At 36.4% G+C, this 16,627-nt stretch overlaps 1 protein-coding gene across 1 annotated transcript; it reads left to right on the top strand.

Moving 5' to 3' along the window:
- Positions 1-1,119: 1,119 nt before the first annotated feature.
- LOC149532446 (large ribosomal subunit protein eL36y-like) lies at positions 1,120-15,247 on the top strand. Its single transcript, XM_089802995.1, has 3 exons — positions 1,120-1,244; positions 1,340-1,539; positions 14,886-15,247. Exons 1-3 carry the CDS (start codon positions 1,143-1,145, stop codon positions 14,914-14,916), a joined length of 333 nt encoding a protein of 110 aa, XP_089659121.1. The 5' UTR covers positions 1,120-1,142; the 3' UTR covers positions 14,917-15,247.
- Positions 15,248-16,627: the final 1,380 nt, after the last annotated feature.

The following is a 16,627-nucleotide window of genomic DNA, read 5'->3' as shown; positions in this document are numbered from 1 at the left end:
AGAATGGTTTATGTATTAGTGTACAATTTGAGAAGAAAATAATATATAATGAAATAGTTATCTTAAATAAAAATTACCACATAGTTGTAATACCATTTTATTACATTTAATATATTTTAACAATAAAAAATAGATTACCATTAGTAGCATATTTCTTCAAAACTTAGATAAAAAGGAAACCGACTAATCTAACTATTACATAAATTTCTATTTTTAAGATAATAAAATATTGAAAATAAGGAATTGTAAAGGTAATAAATTTATGTGAATTTTTTTTAGTAAAAATGTCTTAATGTAATTTTGTTTGATAGTCTATAAATTTATTTTGTAGTCTAAATTATTGTTTTATCTTAAAAAGATTATTTATGGTTTTTGATGATGTCAAAAAATCATTTAAAAAATTTGAAGTTTCATTGCATTATCAATGTTGAGAAAACTTTCTAATTTTTTTAGTTTTTAGTCTAAATTACTCTTTTTTCTTAATAAGATTATTTAGGATTTTCTGATGATAAAAATTTCATTTTTAGAAAATTAAGTTTCCTATTACATTATCAATCTTATTCTAAATTTTCTTTCTTCTTAGTAAGTTTCTAATTTTCCCTCTATTTCTACAAAATGTAAAGTGTTTAAGATAGTTTATGTTTAAAGAATAAGTAAACAAAGGAAAATATAATTTAAAAAAAATAATTGTTATGTTTTTATTTCATTTTTTTCAATTTGTTATGTAACATTTTCATCATAAATTTATTTAATCTCTTAAAAAAAATCCTTTCGACTCCTCGTTACATGCACAAAAGCATGTGACTGCTAGTATATATATAAGCTATGTCACACTATATGCACCCCTCCAAGTTGTCCGTGGCTATACAGCCACGAAAATGAACTCCCTTTACATTGTTTTTTTATAACTTTTCGAAAAAAACATTCCAAGTCCTCTCCTTCGTAAGGAAGTGCATTTTCGTGGCTGTATAGACGTTGCCCTCCAAGTTAGGTCGCACAAGTTTAGCATCCCCTCAGCTAAAGACTCCGTAAGAAATATGTCCGCCAACTCATGTTCCCCACCTGAGGGAATTAGGGTTTCAAGAAATGAATAAACGTAGAAATGGGGAGAATGATTTTGTGTGAGAGTTTGCAGAGCAGAAATGGCGCCTCCGCAGGCAAAGAGTGGCATATTCGTGGGAACAAACAGAGGGCATGTCGTAACCAGGCGGGAGCTGGCACCTCGACCCTCAGACAAGAAAGGGGTAAGCTACGACCAAGACCTTTGAAAGTTTATCCCACACCCTTGCAGAGTTTTTTTCCATAAATCTTTTTTGAATTGAATGGGCCGTGTTCGCAGAAGCGAAGCAAGAGGACAGATTTTGTTAGGAAATTGATCCGGGAAGTTGCGGGTTTCGCCCCATATGAGAAGAGAATAACTGAGTTGTTGAAGGTTGGTAAGGACAAGAGGGCTCTCAAGGTGGCCAAGAAGAAGCTCGGTACCCACAAGCGAGCCAAGAAGAAGCGTGAGGAGATGTCCAATGTCCTTCGCAAGATGAGGTACACTAATCTTGTATAGTTCAACAGTCGCTCTTTTGCCATTCCTGTGGGCTTATGTTAGGGTTGTGTCGGTACCGAAACATCAACTGCAATTTATTGTTTTGTAGACTGAATGTGACCGTGAATGTGATATGATTTTGTTTTGGTGTATGAAGTTCATGAGATGCAAAACATTTGACATTAGAATTATACCATCCCATCAACATAGATCCTGTGGTAACTAGTTTTATATACCGTAGACGGATCCTATTACTTTGCTTTCGTGAAGTGATTAGGAACTCCGGTCATCAGTATGCCTGCATATCCTAGTGATATCGTTGGTATTTTCTTGAGCCTTTTCTTAACTACTTATTGTTGAAACCCCAGTACACGTACTAATGTCTTTTAAGATTCTCTGTCTTGGGGGAGTTGGAGATGGGAAGAGGTTTTCTTTTTCCATTTTCGGATTGTGTGCATTGAGTTTGATTGGATTTGGTTTTTGGGAAGCAGCTTTATTTATTAGGCTCTGAATTCCTGGGCGATCTGGAGATGGGATTTGTTTTCCTATGGTTTTTTGTATTAGGGTATGGATTAATGCTTAGTTACCCAGTTCTACCCCTAGCCCTTTGAACCAGGCGAATTTCAAACTGGTTTTTGGTTCTAGTCCTGGTTCCCTTTTGGGTTCCACTTGGGTTCGAGCCCAGGCAGACTGGTTCCTTCCCTTCAGGCCAAACCTAGGTCAAGCCATGGTTGAACCAGGGTAGATCCAGGAAAACCAAGTGCCTACCAGGTACAGTTCCACTGAGAAACATTGTATAATTTAGTGCAGAAAATGATTATTATAGAATTTGAATAAAGATCTTTAATATTGCAAAACAAAATTTGCTGAAGTTTGGATATTATCATATTTGTTACATCAAATTAAACTATCACTCAAGATATCTTCTAGTGAAATTTTTATGTCCAATTGCTGATAATGACCCCTGTCCACTCAATTGGAAGCTCTGTATGGTGATAATAATATTTTAAACATTAAACATTTTCAATAGGTGAAGGGAGTTTTTAAGGTAGTATTTAAGCTAATAATATAACATTTTTCAAGTAGGATGTTAATTACAAACTAACAAGCTCCCTGTACAATGAAAAAGTAATAAGCATTTGACAACTTAGAAAGCAGGAATGTTATTAGTGCAACTGATCTCATTGACATTGGCACTACTTTGGTGTTGCTAATAGATATGATGTTATGATTACAAGCTTATAGTGTTTTTTCTGTTTTTATGATACTATGTGGCATTCAAATCTTAATTCATTCCTCTTGGCTGCATACATATGTATATGTATATGCATGTTATACATGTTTTTGTACTAACAGATCCAAACCCCATTTCAAAATTTTGCCATACTAGCAAACCGGTTCTTCAAATCTGAACCTGAACTTGAACTCGAACCAGTAACATAGGATTAATGGGTTTTATCCAGGGTGTTGTTCATATGTAGTTCAAGGCTGTTTGAAGTCTCAGAATGTTGTATGGAGTTTGATGAAATTATTCTGTATTTTTTTGATTTGGTTAAGTTGTTTTTCTGTGGAATGTTGCCGGTTGCTAAATATGCATATCCCTGCAAGATTACCAGAGTAATTGCTGATGTTTATTTATTTGTGATGGGTAGGCTACAACCACACGGGTTGTACTTGATTGTTATTCCACAACTTTGTGCAGTGCACCATGTGGTTTAGACTAATGGGGCCATATTGTTCTTTACGGGGGCTTACACTCCAGAGTGACTTCCGTTTTGATAGTAACAAAACCCCTTACATAGGTTCATTTTATTATCTTGTAGTGGATGTTATTTGATTCCATTAATGGCTGATTCTGAAGCAATTAGGCCTGCTTTTCTTCTTAAATATTGATTTTTTGCAACCAGTTGGTGCTTATCATTTCCAATGCTTGACATGCAATCTCCCAAATTGAAAGGGACACGTATTTCTAGTATGGGTTATGAAGTGAGTTGTGTTTATGTTCTAGTTTTGCAAAGATAAAATCCAATTAAATTTCGTCAGCAAGTAAACATTAAAAAATAATTATAAATTAGAACAAACAATTATACTTTTTTAATAGAAGGAATTAATCTTCAAAATTGTCAAAATAAGTAAATGCACTAAGCAGGGTTGAAATCTACATGTAAACATGCCACATTTATAAGTCATAATAAACTTATCAATGTGAAATTGTAAGAAACATATTAAATTACAATGGTAAAGGTGTATCTTTTTTGTCAAAAAATAACAATCAAAAGTCAAGACTCTATATTTTTGTAAAGGCACTTGATTGAGTTGATAAGATATCATCATCATTACGTTCGCATAATTCATCATAAAAAAATGTTACGCACATTTGCATTTGCAATGCCTTTTAGATTATGTGAAAAGTTTTGAAGACGTGGATGGATATTCTTGTTGCTTTGTTCATAGATAATTGCAAAATATTGTAGTAAGATCTTTTAACTTTTCTCGGGAATAGATTTAATATTTTCATGGAAACTACATTAATTTAATGTATAATAGTAACCCAAAACTACTCACCAACATCAAAATGCAGATCAATCTTCTTTGCAATCTTCCCCACCCCTCCAAGTCCGTAACAGTGTCAATTTTAAATTTTACAAGTTTTTTAGAGACACAGAAAGCTGATAATCTGTCATGTCGTCTCTCATAGACATAATTACATCATATACCAAAGAATTAGACCTTTAAAGCAACTAATTCAACTTCAAAACAAACAAACCCAATACTTGGAGATGAAACTAAACATTGGAACCCATGTAATCTTTCTCGTCAAATTGGTGGTGCTTCTTTGTGTCCATTCCTTCTGCAATTGCATTCTCACAGCGATTCGTTCAATTTTGCCTCACTAAATTTGGGTCCTCCGACAACTTCATTTATTGCCGCACTCTTCTTTACACATTTCAAGCCATTCATATGTCTTCACCTCATCCTCCATTGTCCATTCGACTGCCCTCTTCATTTTGGCAATGTCTTTTCCTAGCATGCAAATCATCATAATTAGTTTAATTGCTAACCAACCTTTATGAGCCTCCTTGAATCTTTACCTCCTGCAATTTTCATTCAAATCTCAACACAAATGGAGTATGCTTTGTTCCTTCAATCTTCTCAAGTCCACTCTATTTACTAGCTAAGTTTATCCCCAAACTTTCAAAATACTTCTCAAGAATCTTATTCATGCCCCATGGAATGCGCTTGGAACATTGATCTACATAACCACTCTGATAATGTCATTTTCCTCCTAATTGTAGCCACCATGCCATAATCATTGAGAACACATGTGTGTTCATTCTGTGGCAATTCTCCACTTGATTGAACATTTCTCCCAAAATGATCATCGCGCCGTTTGTGAATTTGTTTTCTTCTAAGATAAACATTTTGTTTATTGGCTTCTTTGTTATCTAAAAGGGTTCTGTTGTTTGGGGGAGGTGAAAGTAAAAGTCTTTATCCTTTCACTCTCAAGCAAGAACATGCTTTCTTAATAACTCGAAAGCCTTCAAGTTAAATTGTTAACAATGATGTTTGAAAGGCAAAACATTCTGTCTATCCCCACAATTAATACAATGTTCTTCAAGGGTTGCATGCATAGTTACACCGCCCTAGGAGACGAGGGGACAAGTTTTCGAGACGGGGGGACAGAGGGACCTTGATTTGGGGACGGCGAGGGGACGGCGGCAGGGGACGGGGGGGTGGCGAAGGGAGCAGGGGTGTATGTACTATATATATGATACTTAAAATGCTAGTTATGAAAAGATGTACTACAATTATACAATATAAGATACATAGATGTAAAAAACATTGAACATTGCACTGAAGTTTTCAACTAGAACGTCATGATTCATGATCAAATAAGTTATAACAAACAAACAATGAACATTAGAAAATATTCGAAATAATAAATATTAGTCTATATATCAGTCTTCAGATCAATAGTATGAGTATCTAGATTCTACTATCTAATTGTAATCAATGATCATATGAGTCATGACTCATGACATAAAGATGATTACAATTAAGTATCATGTACCATGAACCATGATATCAAAATAAGCATATAATGCAAACAAAAACTACAAGTCTCCAAGAGTCCAAATCAAAATGCCAAATCAATGATCAATGATCAATGATCATCCCCTGGAGGTTGAAACTCATCACCAGTGGAACTATCAGTCTCTCCAAGATCAAGTGCTGAAAAGGGAACACCAACTAGGCCTGTGGTTGGATCTAAATCATCCTCCTCATCAATTTGCGATGGCTCCTCAGGCTCTACATCCCATCGTGATGCTGGGCTTTCCTTGTACACACTTGTGGTGCGGTCATTGATACGCAACACACTGTGTAGCTTCTCTGCTCTTTGAGAGGTAAGTCTATTTCTCTTAAGAGAATAGATGAAGCTATATGTAGACCAATTCCTCTCAGAAGCTGAGGAACTAGAAACCTGAGATGAAAAATAATTGGCTAATGTAAGACTCGGGAATTAGAAGTTGAACAATGATCATTGAACAATAAACAATGAAAAGTTAAAAGTTGAGGAACTAAGTACCTGGGACAGCAAACGAATAGCTAGTGTGGTGGTTGTAGATTTCGGTCCATAAGTTGACCACCACAAAATGGGATCCTCTTGTGCCATAGTCTTGATATCTGCCTTTGCCGCTTGTTTGTAACCCCTAAGAGTAGCAAATTTGGTCCACTCAATGCGAACCTTAGCTGCTGTCTCAGGGTCATACATCCTGTCTATGCACTTGAAGAACCCTTCCATCACCTGAAAAAATTTAAAAAGTACAAATTATTAAGCAAATAGAAGAATCAAGATACTAGTAATATAAATGATTTTAATTTATAAAATGATAAGAATCTAAGTCTTAAAGTGTTATATAATAATAATAATATAAATCACCCCATCATCGTGAAGTGGTGTAACTCTACCAGGCCTAGTCATGTACCACCTCAGATTCAATGCATATGCAGCCATGTGTAAGGGTGTGTTAAGTTTGTCCCATCTACGCTGAATAATAGGCCGAATGTGATCATTGTGGAAGGCTAATGTGGGGTCCTTCTCTCGCACAACTACCCTCATCTGCCCAAGCATAGAATCAATGCACTCATACAACTCTCCAAGTGTGGGTGCATCCCCATCTCCATACCTGATCACCTCAAAGACTGGCCTAATAATAGAAACAATGTATTTTGCATCGCTCCAAAATACATCACTCTTAACTATATCCTTCACCCTTATCCCCTGCTCTGACCTGGAACCATCCCACCTATTCCATTCATTTGTCATAACCATTAGTTGCAGTGGCTCCTGCAAATCAAGCATTCCCTCCAAGAGAATGAAATAGGATGCATATCGTGTCTCAATTGGCTTCAAGAACTCCTTGTTGGCGAAGCTCCTAAATAGTGCATGTGAGGTGTGGTGGTTGCAGATATACATTTGCACATCTCTAGCATCACTCACCACTCCCTTTATCCAACTAATCTTCCCCATGTCCTTTAGAGCATTGTTCATAGCATGCACACAACAAGGAGTCCACCAAATATGCCGATATGTGGCCTCAATAAGCCTCCTTGCAGCTCTGCACACATGAGCTGCATCTGTCACTACTTGGACCACATTTTGTGGCCCAATCTCCTCAATGGCTTCCCGAAGAATCTGAAACTGAAAATCAGCATCTTTTCGATGCCCCGAACAATTAACCGCCCTAAGAAAGAATGGGCCCTCTGTACATGTGACTATGACATTGATGAGCGGATGGTGTTTAATGTGCGTCCACCCATCCATGACAACGCTACACCCCAATTCCTCCCAAACAGCCCTCATGGTCTCCATGGACTCACCAATCTTGGCATACTCATCATCCAAGATTTTAGTCCTCAATTTGTGCTCACCTGGTGGCACATATGATGGTAATCCCGCCTTCGCTACTTTCTGAAATGCCTCCTTAAAATAAGGAGACCGAGCAATGTGAAGTGGAACGCCATTGGCAAATAACATTCTCCCAATGTATGCATCTAACTTCTTTCTCGTCTGGGCTGCAAACAATTCTGCTATAGGGTTGTTGTCACTAGACTGTGCCCTGCGTTTCCCCTTGCTCGTCTCAGTTGCTGCTACACCTATAGAGCTATAAGTAGAGGAAGGTACGGAGGCTGCCCCTAGCAATGAAGTAGATGAAGCTCTATGTTGTGGTCTAGAAGAAGACATGTGCGGTGTTGTTGCCCCTGTATTTGTTGCTCATGCACCTCCTGTATAGTCTGAATCTGTTGCCTACCAGCCAAAGTAGTAGGCACTGGAAGGCCCAAGTCCTCTGGAACTCCCCAAAGCTTGTTCAATTCAATTCTAATCTTCAAGTTTGTGGATTCACCCAAAGACTTACATGGTTGGACACCTTTACCTGTCCAAAAGAGGAAATGTGCATTCACTCTAGTGATGCTACCATACCAATCTTCACCACAAATATTGCATCTCCACTTTCTTGTGCCACCTGTTCCTTGTCCACTTGTTATTCTAGTGGCAAATTGTTTTAAAGGAGATTTTGGATCAAACTTACCCCTAGCCCACTGTGCCAAAGCTGGGGAGGGGCAATCAGTAGATGGAGTACCAGATAGTATAAAATCAGTACCCATGGAAGTGGAACTAGTTTGGGTCCCTTGCTGATTTGGCCCAATTGGAATTGCAATGTCACTCTCATGGTCACCCCTCTCAACAGTGTTATCATCATCCTCAACCCTAACCTCAGGCTCAGGCTCATATTTTGATTCACTGCCACTATTTGAATGAAATTCCATCTCATCATCACTATGAGTATTCATTGTGACACTGCATTTCACAAAATGAAAAAACAAAAATTAATAAAGCTAAATTATTGAAATTTATAATTTATAAATGATAAATGATAATCATAATTTATAAATGATAATCATAATTGACGACTTCCACTCTCTTAGAACTATATTGGAAAAAATTTATTAAAAAAATATTTAAAAAAAAAAAAAAAAAAAAAACAAAAAGAAAAAAAATTTAAAACGAAAATTGACTTCCAATGGTTCCGTAGGATTTGGGCTTTTCTGAGCCGATTTCAGTATGTAAGAATTAACAAAAAAAGTTAAAATTTTTTAACTTTTTTTGTTAATTCTTACATACTGAAATCGGCTCAGAAAAGCCCAAATCCTACGGAACCATTGGAAGTCAATTTTCGTTAAATTTTAACTTTTTTTGTTAATAGATATTTCAAAGAGTCCAATGATAACAGAGGTCGTCTAAACAAACAAAAACATTCATAAACATGCATTTCGAAATCATACAAATTCGTTAGAAAGTTAGAAACCCTACCTTTTGCTTTAAAAACTTCAACAAGATTCGGTGAACCGGAACCTAGAACCACCCTCCTCTTCTTCTTCTTGCTCCTAAGCTCTCCTTTTTCACTTGCAAACACTCTCTTCACTCTTGCACAAACCCTTATCTCAGCTCTTCACTCTTCTTCTTCTTGCTGTTGCAAACAATGAGAAATGCAAATGTGAATCAAAATGAAGAATAGAAGGGTTTTAAAGAAAGGAGGAGGAATGGATGGGCCCCACAATCCAATACAATAAATAAAAAACATTAAAACATTTTAAAAATGCGTTCAACTTTTTGTTTTTTTATGTGTCTTTTTTGCTTGCTGCGGGAGACGTCCAGGCGTCCCCCCACAACGAAGGAGACTCCTTGCCGTCCCCTCGCACCCGTCTCGGAGACGTCTCCCCGTCTCGGAGACGTCTCGCCGTCTCCGGCGGCGGTGGCGCTTTCAGTGGCGCCGCCCGAAACGCCGAGATGCCGCCCCCTCGTCCCGGGGACGTCCCTGTCTCCGAGACGGCCCAGATTTTGGGGGGGGACGCGTCCTTGTGTTACATTGGTTGCATGTCACTTTATCCTTCATACACAATCACTTCACCATCCCCCTATGCTGTTCCCAATTCTAAAAACCTCTTTTAATGCTCTTCTATGCTTCTTGAGGGTGATGGGAGGGTAATGATTATTAAATTCAGCTTTCCTAATCCATGATTAAGTTCCAAAATCCTCAATTCTGGTCTCTTCTATTTTAAATGTTAAATGATGTGTTTGCCTCTTTATTTACTTGTCTTCAAACATTTGTTATTTTATAGTTTTCTAGGGGCATCAATTCCTTTTTGATTTGATCTATATGCAATTTTGTAGATGCCAAGCATGCATATATCCTTTAATTACTATATTTTTATTAATTTGTGAATCTACTTCTACGTGAAGGCTACCCTAACGGCTAATAATGCTGCTTCAGATTCAACTACTTTATTTGTTCCATCTACTTGTCTTTTTCCCCACATGCAATTAAATTATTGTCCCAACTTGGAATGATAAATCTTGGTCCTGATGGTCTTGGGTTGTCTTTAGAAGCACCATCAAAGTTACATTTCTACCAACCTTTATTTGGTTTTCCCCACAACATATCACCAACTACCCTAGAAGATGGATTAACCCATATGAGCCCATTCATAGGCTCTTTTAACTTTTAAAACAATAGCTTCTTTATCTTTTTTGAATTAATGTAGCCAAAGTAGCCATAGTTAATATCACAAGTTGAACAATTTGCTCCGTGATTCAATATTTGAATATTATTGTGAGCTTCACACTCAATACCTAATTATGTTATATTTTATATTCGACGTTCCATATTTGAATATTATTGTGAGCTTCACAATCAATACCTAATTATGTTATACTTGATAGTTACCTAATTATGTTATATTTGATAGTTGATGTTCCATATTTGAATATTATTGTGAGCTTCACAATCAATACCTAATTATGTAACATTCCAAATGTCTGTTTTGTCGTTTTGTTTTTACAACTCTATCTATCTATCTATCTATTTGGAGTTGTTTGAAACTTCTAAATGGCTTCAGAAACACCTACTTCAACTTCAGAATCCTTCTATCAATGTAAAATATCTTAGACTTGAAATAGCACGTTGCTGGAAGTAAAGTTGTGTACACACTTACATTGCATATATTATCTGATTACATACCATAAATGATTGATAAACTAATACCTATTTACTATGTATTGAGTTTACTATTAACAAAATAAAAAAGGAGTAGGGTTGTTTTGTGATTCATGCTCGTGGAGCCTCCTCCTCTTGTTAGTAGATTCAATTTCATTAAAGTGGACGCAGAAGACTAGTGCACTATTTGCCCACAAGAGACACCAGTTGCAACCTTAAAGAAATCGGCCCCTTGTTTGGTCTTGTGGTTGCATCCTTTCTTGCCTTGGCCCATTTTCATAATGATAGACTGTGCCCAAGGACCATTGTTTGTGGTTCAGGCTTGAGAATCACAAGCCAAGTATTGTTTTTGGGTAGGAAACCAGTACCCAATATTGCATCATCTAGAATTTCTTTTGAGGACCCCATGCTGCGATGTTTTTATTAGAGATTCCACACTTCGTCTCACCCACATTGAGAATTATCCACCCTTCGTCTCACCCACATTGAAAATTATAGCAATGAACATGAAAGAAAGGCGTATCCAAAAAATATATGGATGGAATGGAGAATATTTGAGAACTTCCTTTTGATTTTTTTTTAATCTTATAATATAGGAATGTTGGCTGTGATAAAGTAATTCACTCAAGCTTGTTGCCAAATTATCATTGTCATTCAAGGGTTTTTGGGCACATATGTGTGCAATATTCAACATGTATCTGGATTGTGTTGGATAGGTATCTGATTGAATATGTGGATTTGCATGTTCGAGAAGGGATAGAGGATTTTTTCAGCTACTTTGATTCCATTCTGTATTCACCACCATCAACTGTAGAGCCTCATTCACCTTAATCATTCTCTCTTAACAAAATTATGTAACATTTCTTTTCTCCACAGGTTTGAGAAATTCCTTACTTCAATATATCTTTGAGAAGAGCGAGTGAGGTGTGGTGGTTGCGAACAAACATTTGAATATTTTTAGCTTCTGCCACCATTTGCTTTAGCCAATCTAATTTCTCCGTCTCTCAATGCATTGCGCAATGCTGAACAGAACATAGAGTCTTTATGTGCTTGTAGGCACCTTGCACCATCTAGCAGCCAATCTGCATGTGTGCTGAATCAGCGATTATCTGAACAATGTTTGATGTGCTAACCTCCCCAATGGCCTTTCTCAAAATGTTAAACTGCAAGTCTGCATTCTTGTGCTTTTCCCTAAGCAATCAATGACTGTAAGAAAGTAAGAGCCATTTTGACCACGTGACTACGATGTTGATGAGTGGCTGATGCTTATATTGTTCCACCCATACACCACGGCTGGAAAACCTGTCCTTGCCCAAGTTCTCCATATGTCCTCCATCACTGTAGTCACCTTAGTATATATTTGGCAACAGGGACCAACAGAAGATGTATTTTTGACCTTTTTTTGAAGTCAGAAGAACGGGCCACATGAAATGGGATGGTATGGACAAAAATAAAATCAGCAATGGAGTACTTTCATATGCCCAACCTGTATATTAAACATACGTGAAACTTTCCTTAGCTGTCCACTACCACTAGCCTTCCTTTTTCCTCTTGGGGAATTAACACTTTGAATACCACTACCACTACCACCAACATGGGATGACATAGACTGAGGCATAAATAATTGTGAAGGTGGCATCTATGGGATGAACAAGGCAAAAGAGAGCTCTCTTGGCCATAGGCTTGGAGGCATTGAAAGGGCACTCAAAATGTGTTAGTTGATGTGCTTCACCCCCAAACTCTCACTCTTATCTCCACTTTAATCTATTTCATTTCCAGTTATCAAGAAATGCAGTGTAAAAAAGCCAACTTAGTTTTAACTTTTTTAGTGACTGGAGGATAAGTCCAAGTGACATGAAATCATGCAGTTACTTATCCACATTCTCAGCTGTGTTGATGATCTGCTCCAGTGGAAGGTGTGGAAGGGCATCTAAAATGTACAGGAGTGGATGCAAATAGATTAGAGGGAGTAGATAGGCTCTTATATATCAGGATGCATAGTGGGGCCCAAAGAAGAAGCCATTGTCCCAGCAGAACAGAGGGTAAAATATGTGTACCCATCCTGACCTGATAGGCTGAGTTGACCTTGTATCTGGATTGGAATATAGAAAGAAGCACAAAGATATTAGCAAGGGAAGGCAAGGGACATATTTAATGATTGGAAACAAGGAAAATCTCAAGTTCAATTCTTATAGTAATGCATGCCAAAGTAGTCCATCCTGAAAATGCTGAAGGGTTCAAGAAGCCTCAAGGGTCCTTTCAAGGGTACCAACATTGATAGTTATCATGGGAGCAAATAGGTGGATTTATGGTTACAAATCCATTTAATCTCTAGGCATATTCAATGATTGGAAACAAGGAAAAATCAAAAAACTAAAAGAAAAGTTCATTCAATGATTGGAAACAAGGAAAAAACTAAAAGTAGAGTTCATTCAATAATTGGAAACAAGGAAAAACTAAAAGCAAAGTTCATTCAATGATTGGAAACAAGGAAAAGCCTAAAAGTAAAGTTCAATTGTCGCCATACTGAGTGTCAAAGTAGTCCCGAATATGCTCAAGGGTTCAAGAAGCCTCAAGGGTACCAACAATAATATTTATAATGGGAGCAAATTGGTGAATTGAAGGTTTCAACTTCATTTTAATTTCTAGCTAAACGTGCCAGGCCTATTTTTTCAACCATTTTGCTGTTTATGCTTTTAAATACTTTAATTTACATAATTGAATTTTAATGATCTTTAGGTGTTAGAGAATTTGAATTTGAATGATTTGTAGGTGTTACTAGCGACTACAATGTGGGCTGGTAGAGCGTGAGTCTTCCAGTCACTGGGACACGGAGAACACAAGAAATGTTTTAGCACTGGCAAGGGGATGGCATTATTATTTTAAAATTATATATATATAAAATTGAATTATTAAAAATAGTAAAAGAAGTTATCAGTCTTCAACAGTCTCTAGGGCAGGGGATGCAGGATGCAGGCTTAGTTTTCACAATGGCTATTTTTCCCATAATTGGGGGGAGGATGACACAGGATAATTTTTAAAATAGTATATAATAAAAATCAATTATTAAAATACTAAAAGCAGTTGCAATGTCATTTATGTATTCACTTGTGAAAATGGCTGAAATATATATTTGTTTTACTATTGAGTGACATTTTACATCAGAGACAATGAATCTAAATTATGTCTTCACCCCAATCTTGTGTAGAAAGTAAGCCATTGACCGAGTCTCTCTATGATTTTGTAGTGTCATACTTTGCACTGCCAAATGGCTCTGCAGTTGCTGCTTCCAAAGATCTTAAAACCTGTTGCCATTTGTCATCTGACAAAAGTATGCTAGGCAACTTGTTTAATAAAATGGTTAGCAGTAGATGCACCAACACAAGCTAAATTTTGTATGGGTTGCGTCTTATACTGGTAATTATGAGCTTCGACTGGTTGGTGAGGAATCACGAGAGAATAGAACTTGACAAAGAGGCCCATATTAAGTTGCTTTGTCGATATGCCTTGTGAAATCTAAGCAAATTTGTCGACTCAATTAATGTACTTTCCAAATCTCTTCACAGTAACCAGTGTGATAGTAGCATTTCTCAAAATTGAGATTGACTCAGCAGAGGCTAAGCATGAGCAATATTGAATTATGTGAGATTTAATCTGATGCAGTCCAAAACAATATTATCGTCGCGCATTCAGTTTTGCAAAACTTGTAATGGTGAATGACAATTTTTTTTAGTATGCAAGGAACTTTTTCCACATTTCATGATTGCAACAGAATAGGGGGTATTGTATATTAAAGCTTTTTATGGTGGAAGCCTTATGTGGCTTATGTTCGGCTTTAGATTAAAATACAAATGTAGTGACAACAGAATGGGGGCTGGTGTATTTTAAAGTGTTTAATGGCGGACTCTTTTTTATGGTTTAAAATTATACTATAAATTTAGTAACAATCTACAAATTTCGTCACGCATACGAAGGCAACACTTAGTCATATTTCCATTCAACTTGTAAATGGTAGTGTATAAAATACCAAATTCGACTACCCAATCTTAAGGCCATCCCAGCTAGGTGGACCCCACTTGGGGAATAGTTGGGGATATTCTGTCCTTGCTCTACCATCCCCACGATCTCCTTATTGTCAATAACGTGGGTTTACCCTAGGGATGCAGGGAACACTCTTTTGTACTTTTTATACATTGTTAGACTGACTAGACTTGCTTTTTTTAATGTTGCAGGTTTTATATTATGTTATCTGGAATTGATACATCATTACATATTGTATTTCTTTGCAGGTCTGCTGGAACCACAGAGAAGAAAAAGTAAAATAACAATGTGCTCCTGAGCATTAAATCTTTTTAGCATATATAAGGTGACATGAAAACCATTGAAGTTACCATCAGTGCCAAAATTCTGTCGGATTTTTGAGTACGGTTAGGTAAAGTGTTAAATGTCAGCTCATTTGGATTATGGCTGCAAGATTTTGTAGGAAATTTAACAAAATATTTACGTCTTCGAACTGGAACTTTTCTATTCATTATTCAGTTCTAATGGATGTTTTTTTTTCTTGCTGTAATGCACTGATTGTCAAGAGCTTGTTGAACATGAAATTGCAATTTTCAAAATCAAACTAAGCTTTTTAGTTGCTTAATGATAATGATGGCTACTTGAAGGGAGTGAAATGCTAGAATGAGAGGAGTTGCACGCTACTTAACATGATTTTTTGTGAGTAATAGTATTTTTATTCCAGTTTCTTCTTACTTTTTTATAGCTAGCATTTCTGATTTAAATGGTATTTTTGGATGAAATGCAAAAGAATACCGTGGAGAAATAAAGTACAGCTCACTTTTTAATGAACTTCTATATGTACTATACAACTTGGTAAATGTAGGACAACCTTTTTAGAGTATTCGACAATTGTTTCCATTCAAGTTCTGTCATAATATATTTGTTCAATAAAAGGCGATTGAAAATCAGAAATATTCTTAGGCCTTATGTACATGAAACGATAATAATTAATGGGGAAATAAGGCCTGTGGACTCCTGCTATAGGGTGAGATTTCGTGGTGGTTCAAAGTTGACTGGTAATACTTTCATTTTTCACTTTTCCATACAGATTTACAGATTGACATTCACTCCATAGTTCTTACATTGTCATGTTCTGATGCATAAGCTTACTTCTTACCAGAAGGCTATTGGATGGCTGGCTATTGGATGGCTTAAACATCACATATTAGGCTTCATTTTTAGAGTAAAAGTGCTAAACAGTCAAAGTTGTCTTTTTTTTTTTGAAGCTTAGTTTCTTCCTTAGTGTGTGATATTTAAGGATGGCCGCGACCCTAATTTGAAAGCTTGCCTTTATTTCAGTACTTTTATAGAGGATATAATAGTTCATGTTTCATGTTTGGATGTTCTGCGACCCTAATTTGAAAGCTTGCCTTTATTTCAGTACTATTATAGAGGATATAATGTTTCATGTTTGGATGTTACTAACGCGTATAAAACCAACTAGTAATTTGTTGGATATAACTGGTCTATAAAATTTGTTATGAAATAATCTTAATACTAATTATAGTTTTATGTTTGAAATTCTGGATTTAATCGAATTAATTTCATAGAGCTGCTATAAAATTTAGTCAAATGAAATGAGTGGCATAAGATACAAATCGAGCAACCCATCAAAAATGAAATAAAGGTTAAGCAAGGTAATTAAGTGCAACCTTTTGAAATTATGAGGATATCTAACGAAATGCGACTTCCCAACCTTTGGCTCTAATATATGGCTCCAATGTCTCTTCATGCCCTGCGCTCATTGCAAACTAGACGGTTTTTCCATTCCCATATCAGCCTGTTGCGCTGTCTACGCTAGGTGTGGCTGATGTTGGAGGCTTTAGTGTTGGGTTTTCAGTTGTCTCCTTCAGCCTAATGGTTGGTAATAAATGAGATATAATAATATTAGCACTTGTACTATAAGGGTCTTGTATACTTTTGATGATGTTCTTTAATAGCTATTCATTATCTCTCCCTATTTACTTCC

This window comes from Cupressus sempervirens, chromosome 10, assembly GCF_028749045.1.
Source record: "Cupressus sempervirens isolate cs-2001-9-10 chromosome 10, ASM2874904v1, whole genome shotgun sequence".
NCBI classification, from domain to species: Eukaryota; Viridiplantae; Streptophyta; class Pinopsida; order Cupressales; family Cupressaceae; genus Cupressus; species Cupressus sempervirens.
Note: the sequence above shows the minus strand (reverse complement) of the source record. Positions and strands in the feature narration are given on the sequence as shown.

What these genes read in the sequence shown, in the direction of transcription:
- LOC149532446 (XM_089802995.1), top strand. Translation starts at nt 1,143, where the DNA reads ATGGCGCCTCCGCAGGCAAAGAGTGGCATATTCGTGGGAACAAACAGA. An exon ending in GACCCTCAGACAAGAAAGGG is followed by an intron (nt 1,245 to 1,339) that starts GTAAGCTACGAC and finishes CCGTGTTCGCAG; the next exon opens with AAGCGAAGCAAGAGGACAGA. An exon ending in AATGTCCTTCGCAAGATGAG is followed by an intron (nt 1,540 to 14,885) that starts GTACACTAATCT and finishes ATTTCTTTGCAG; the next exon opens with GTCTGCTGGAACCACAGAGA.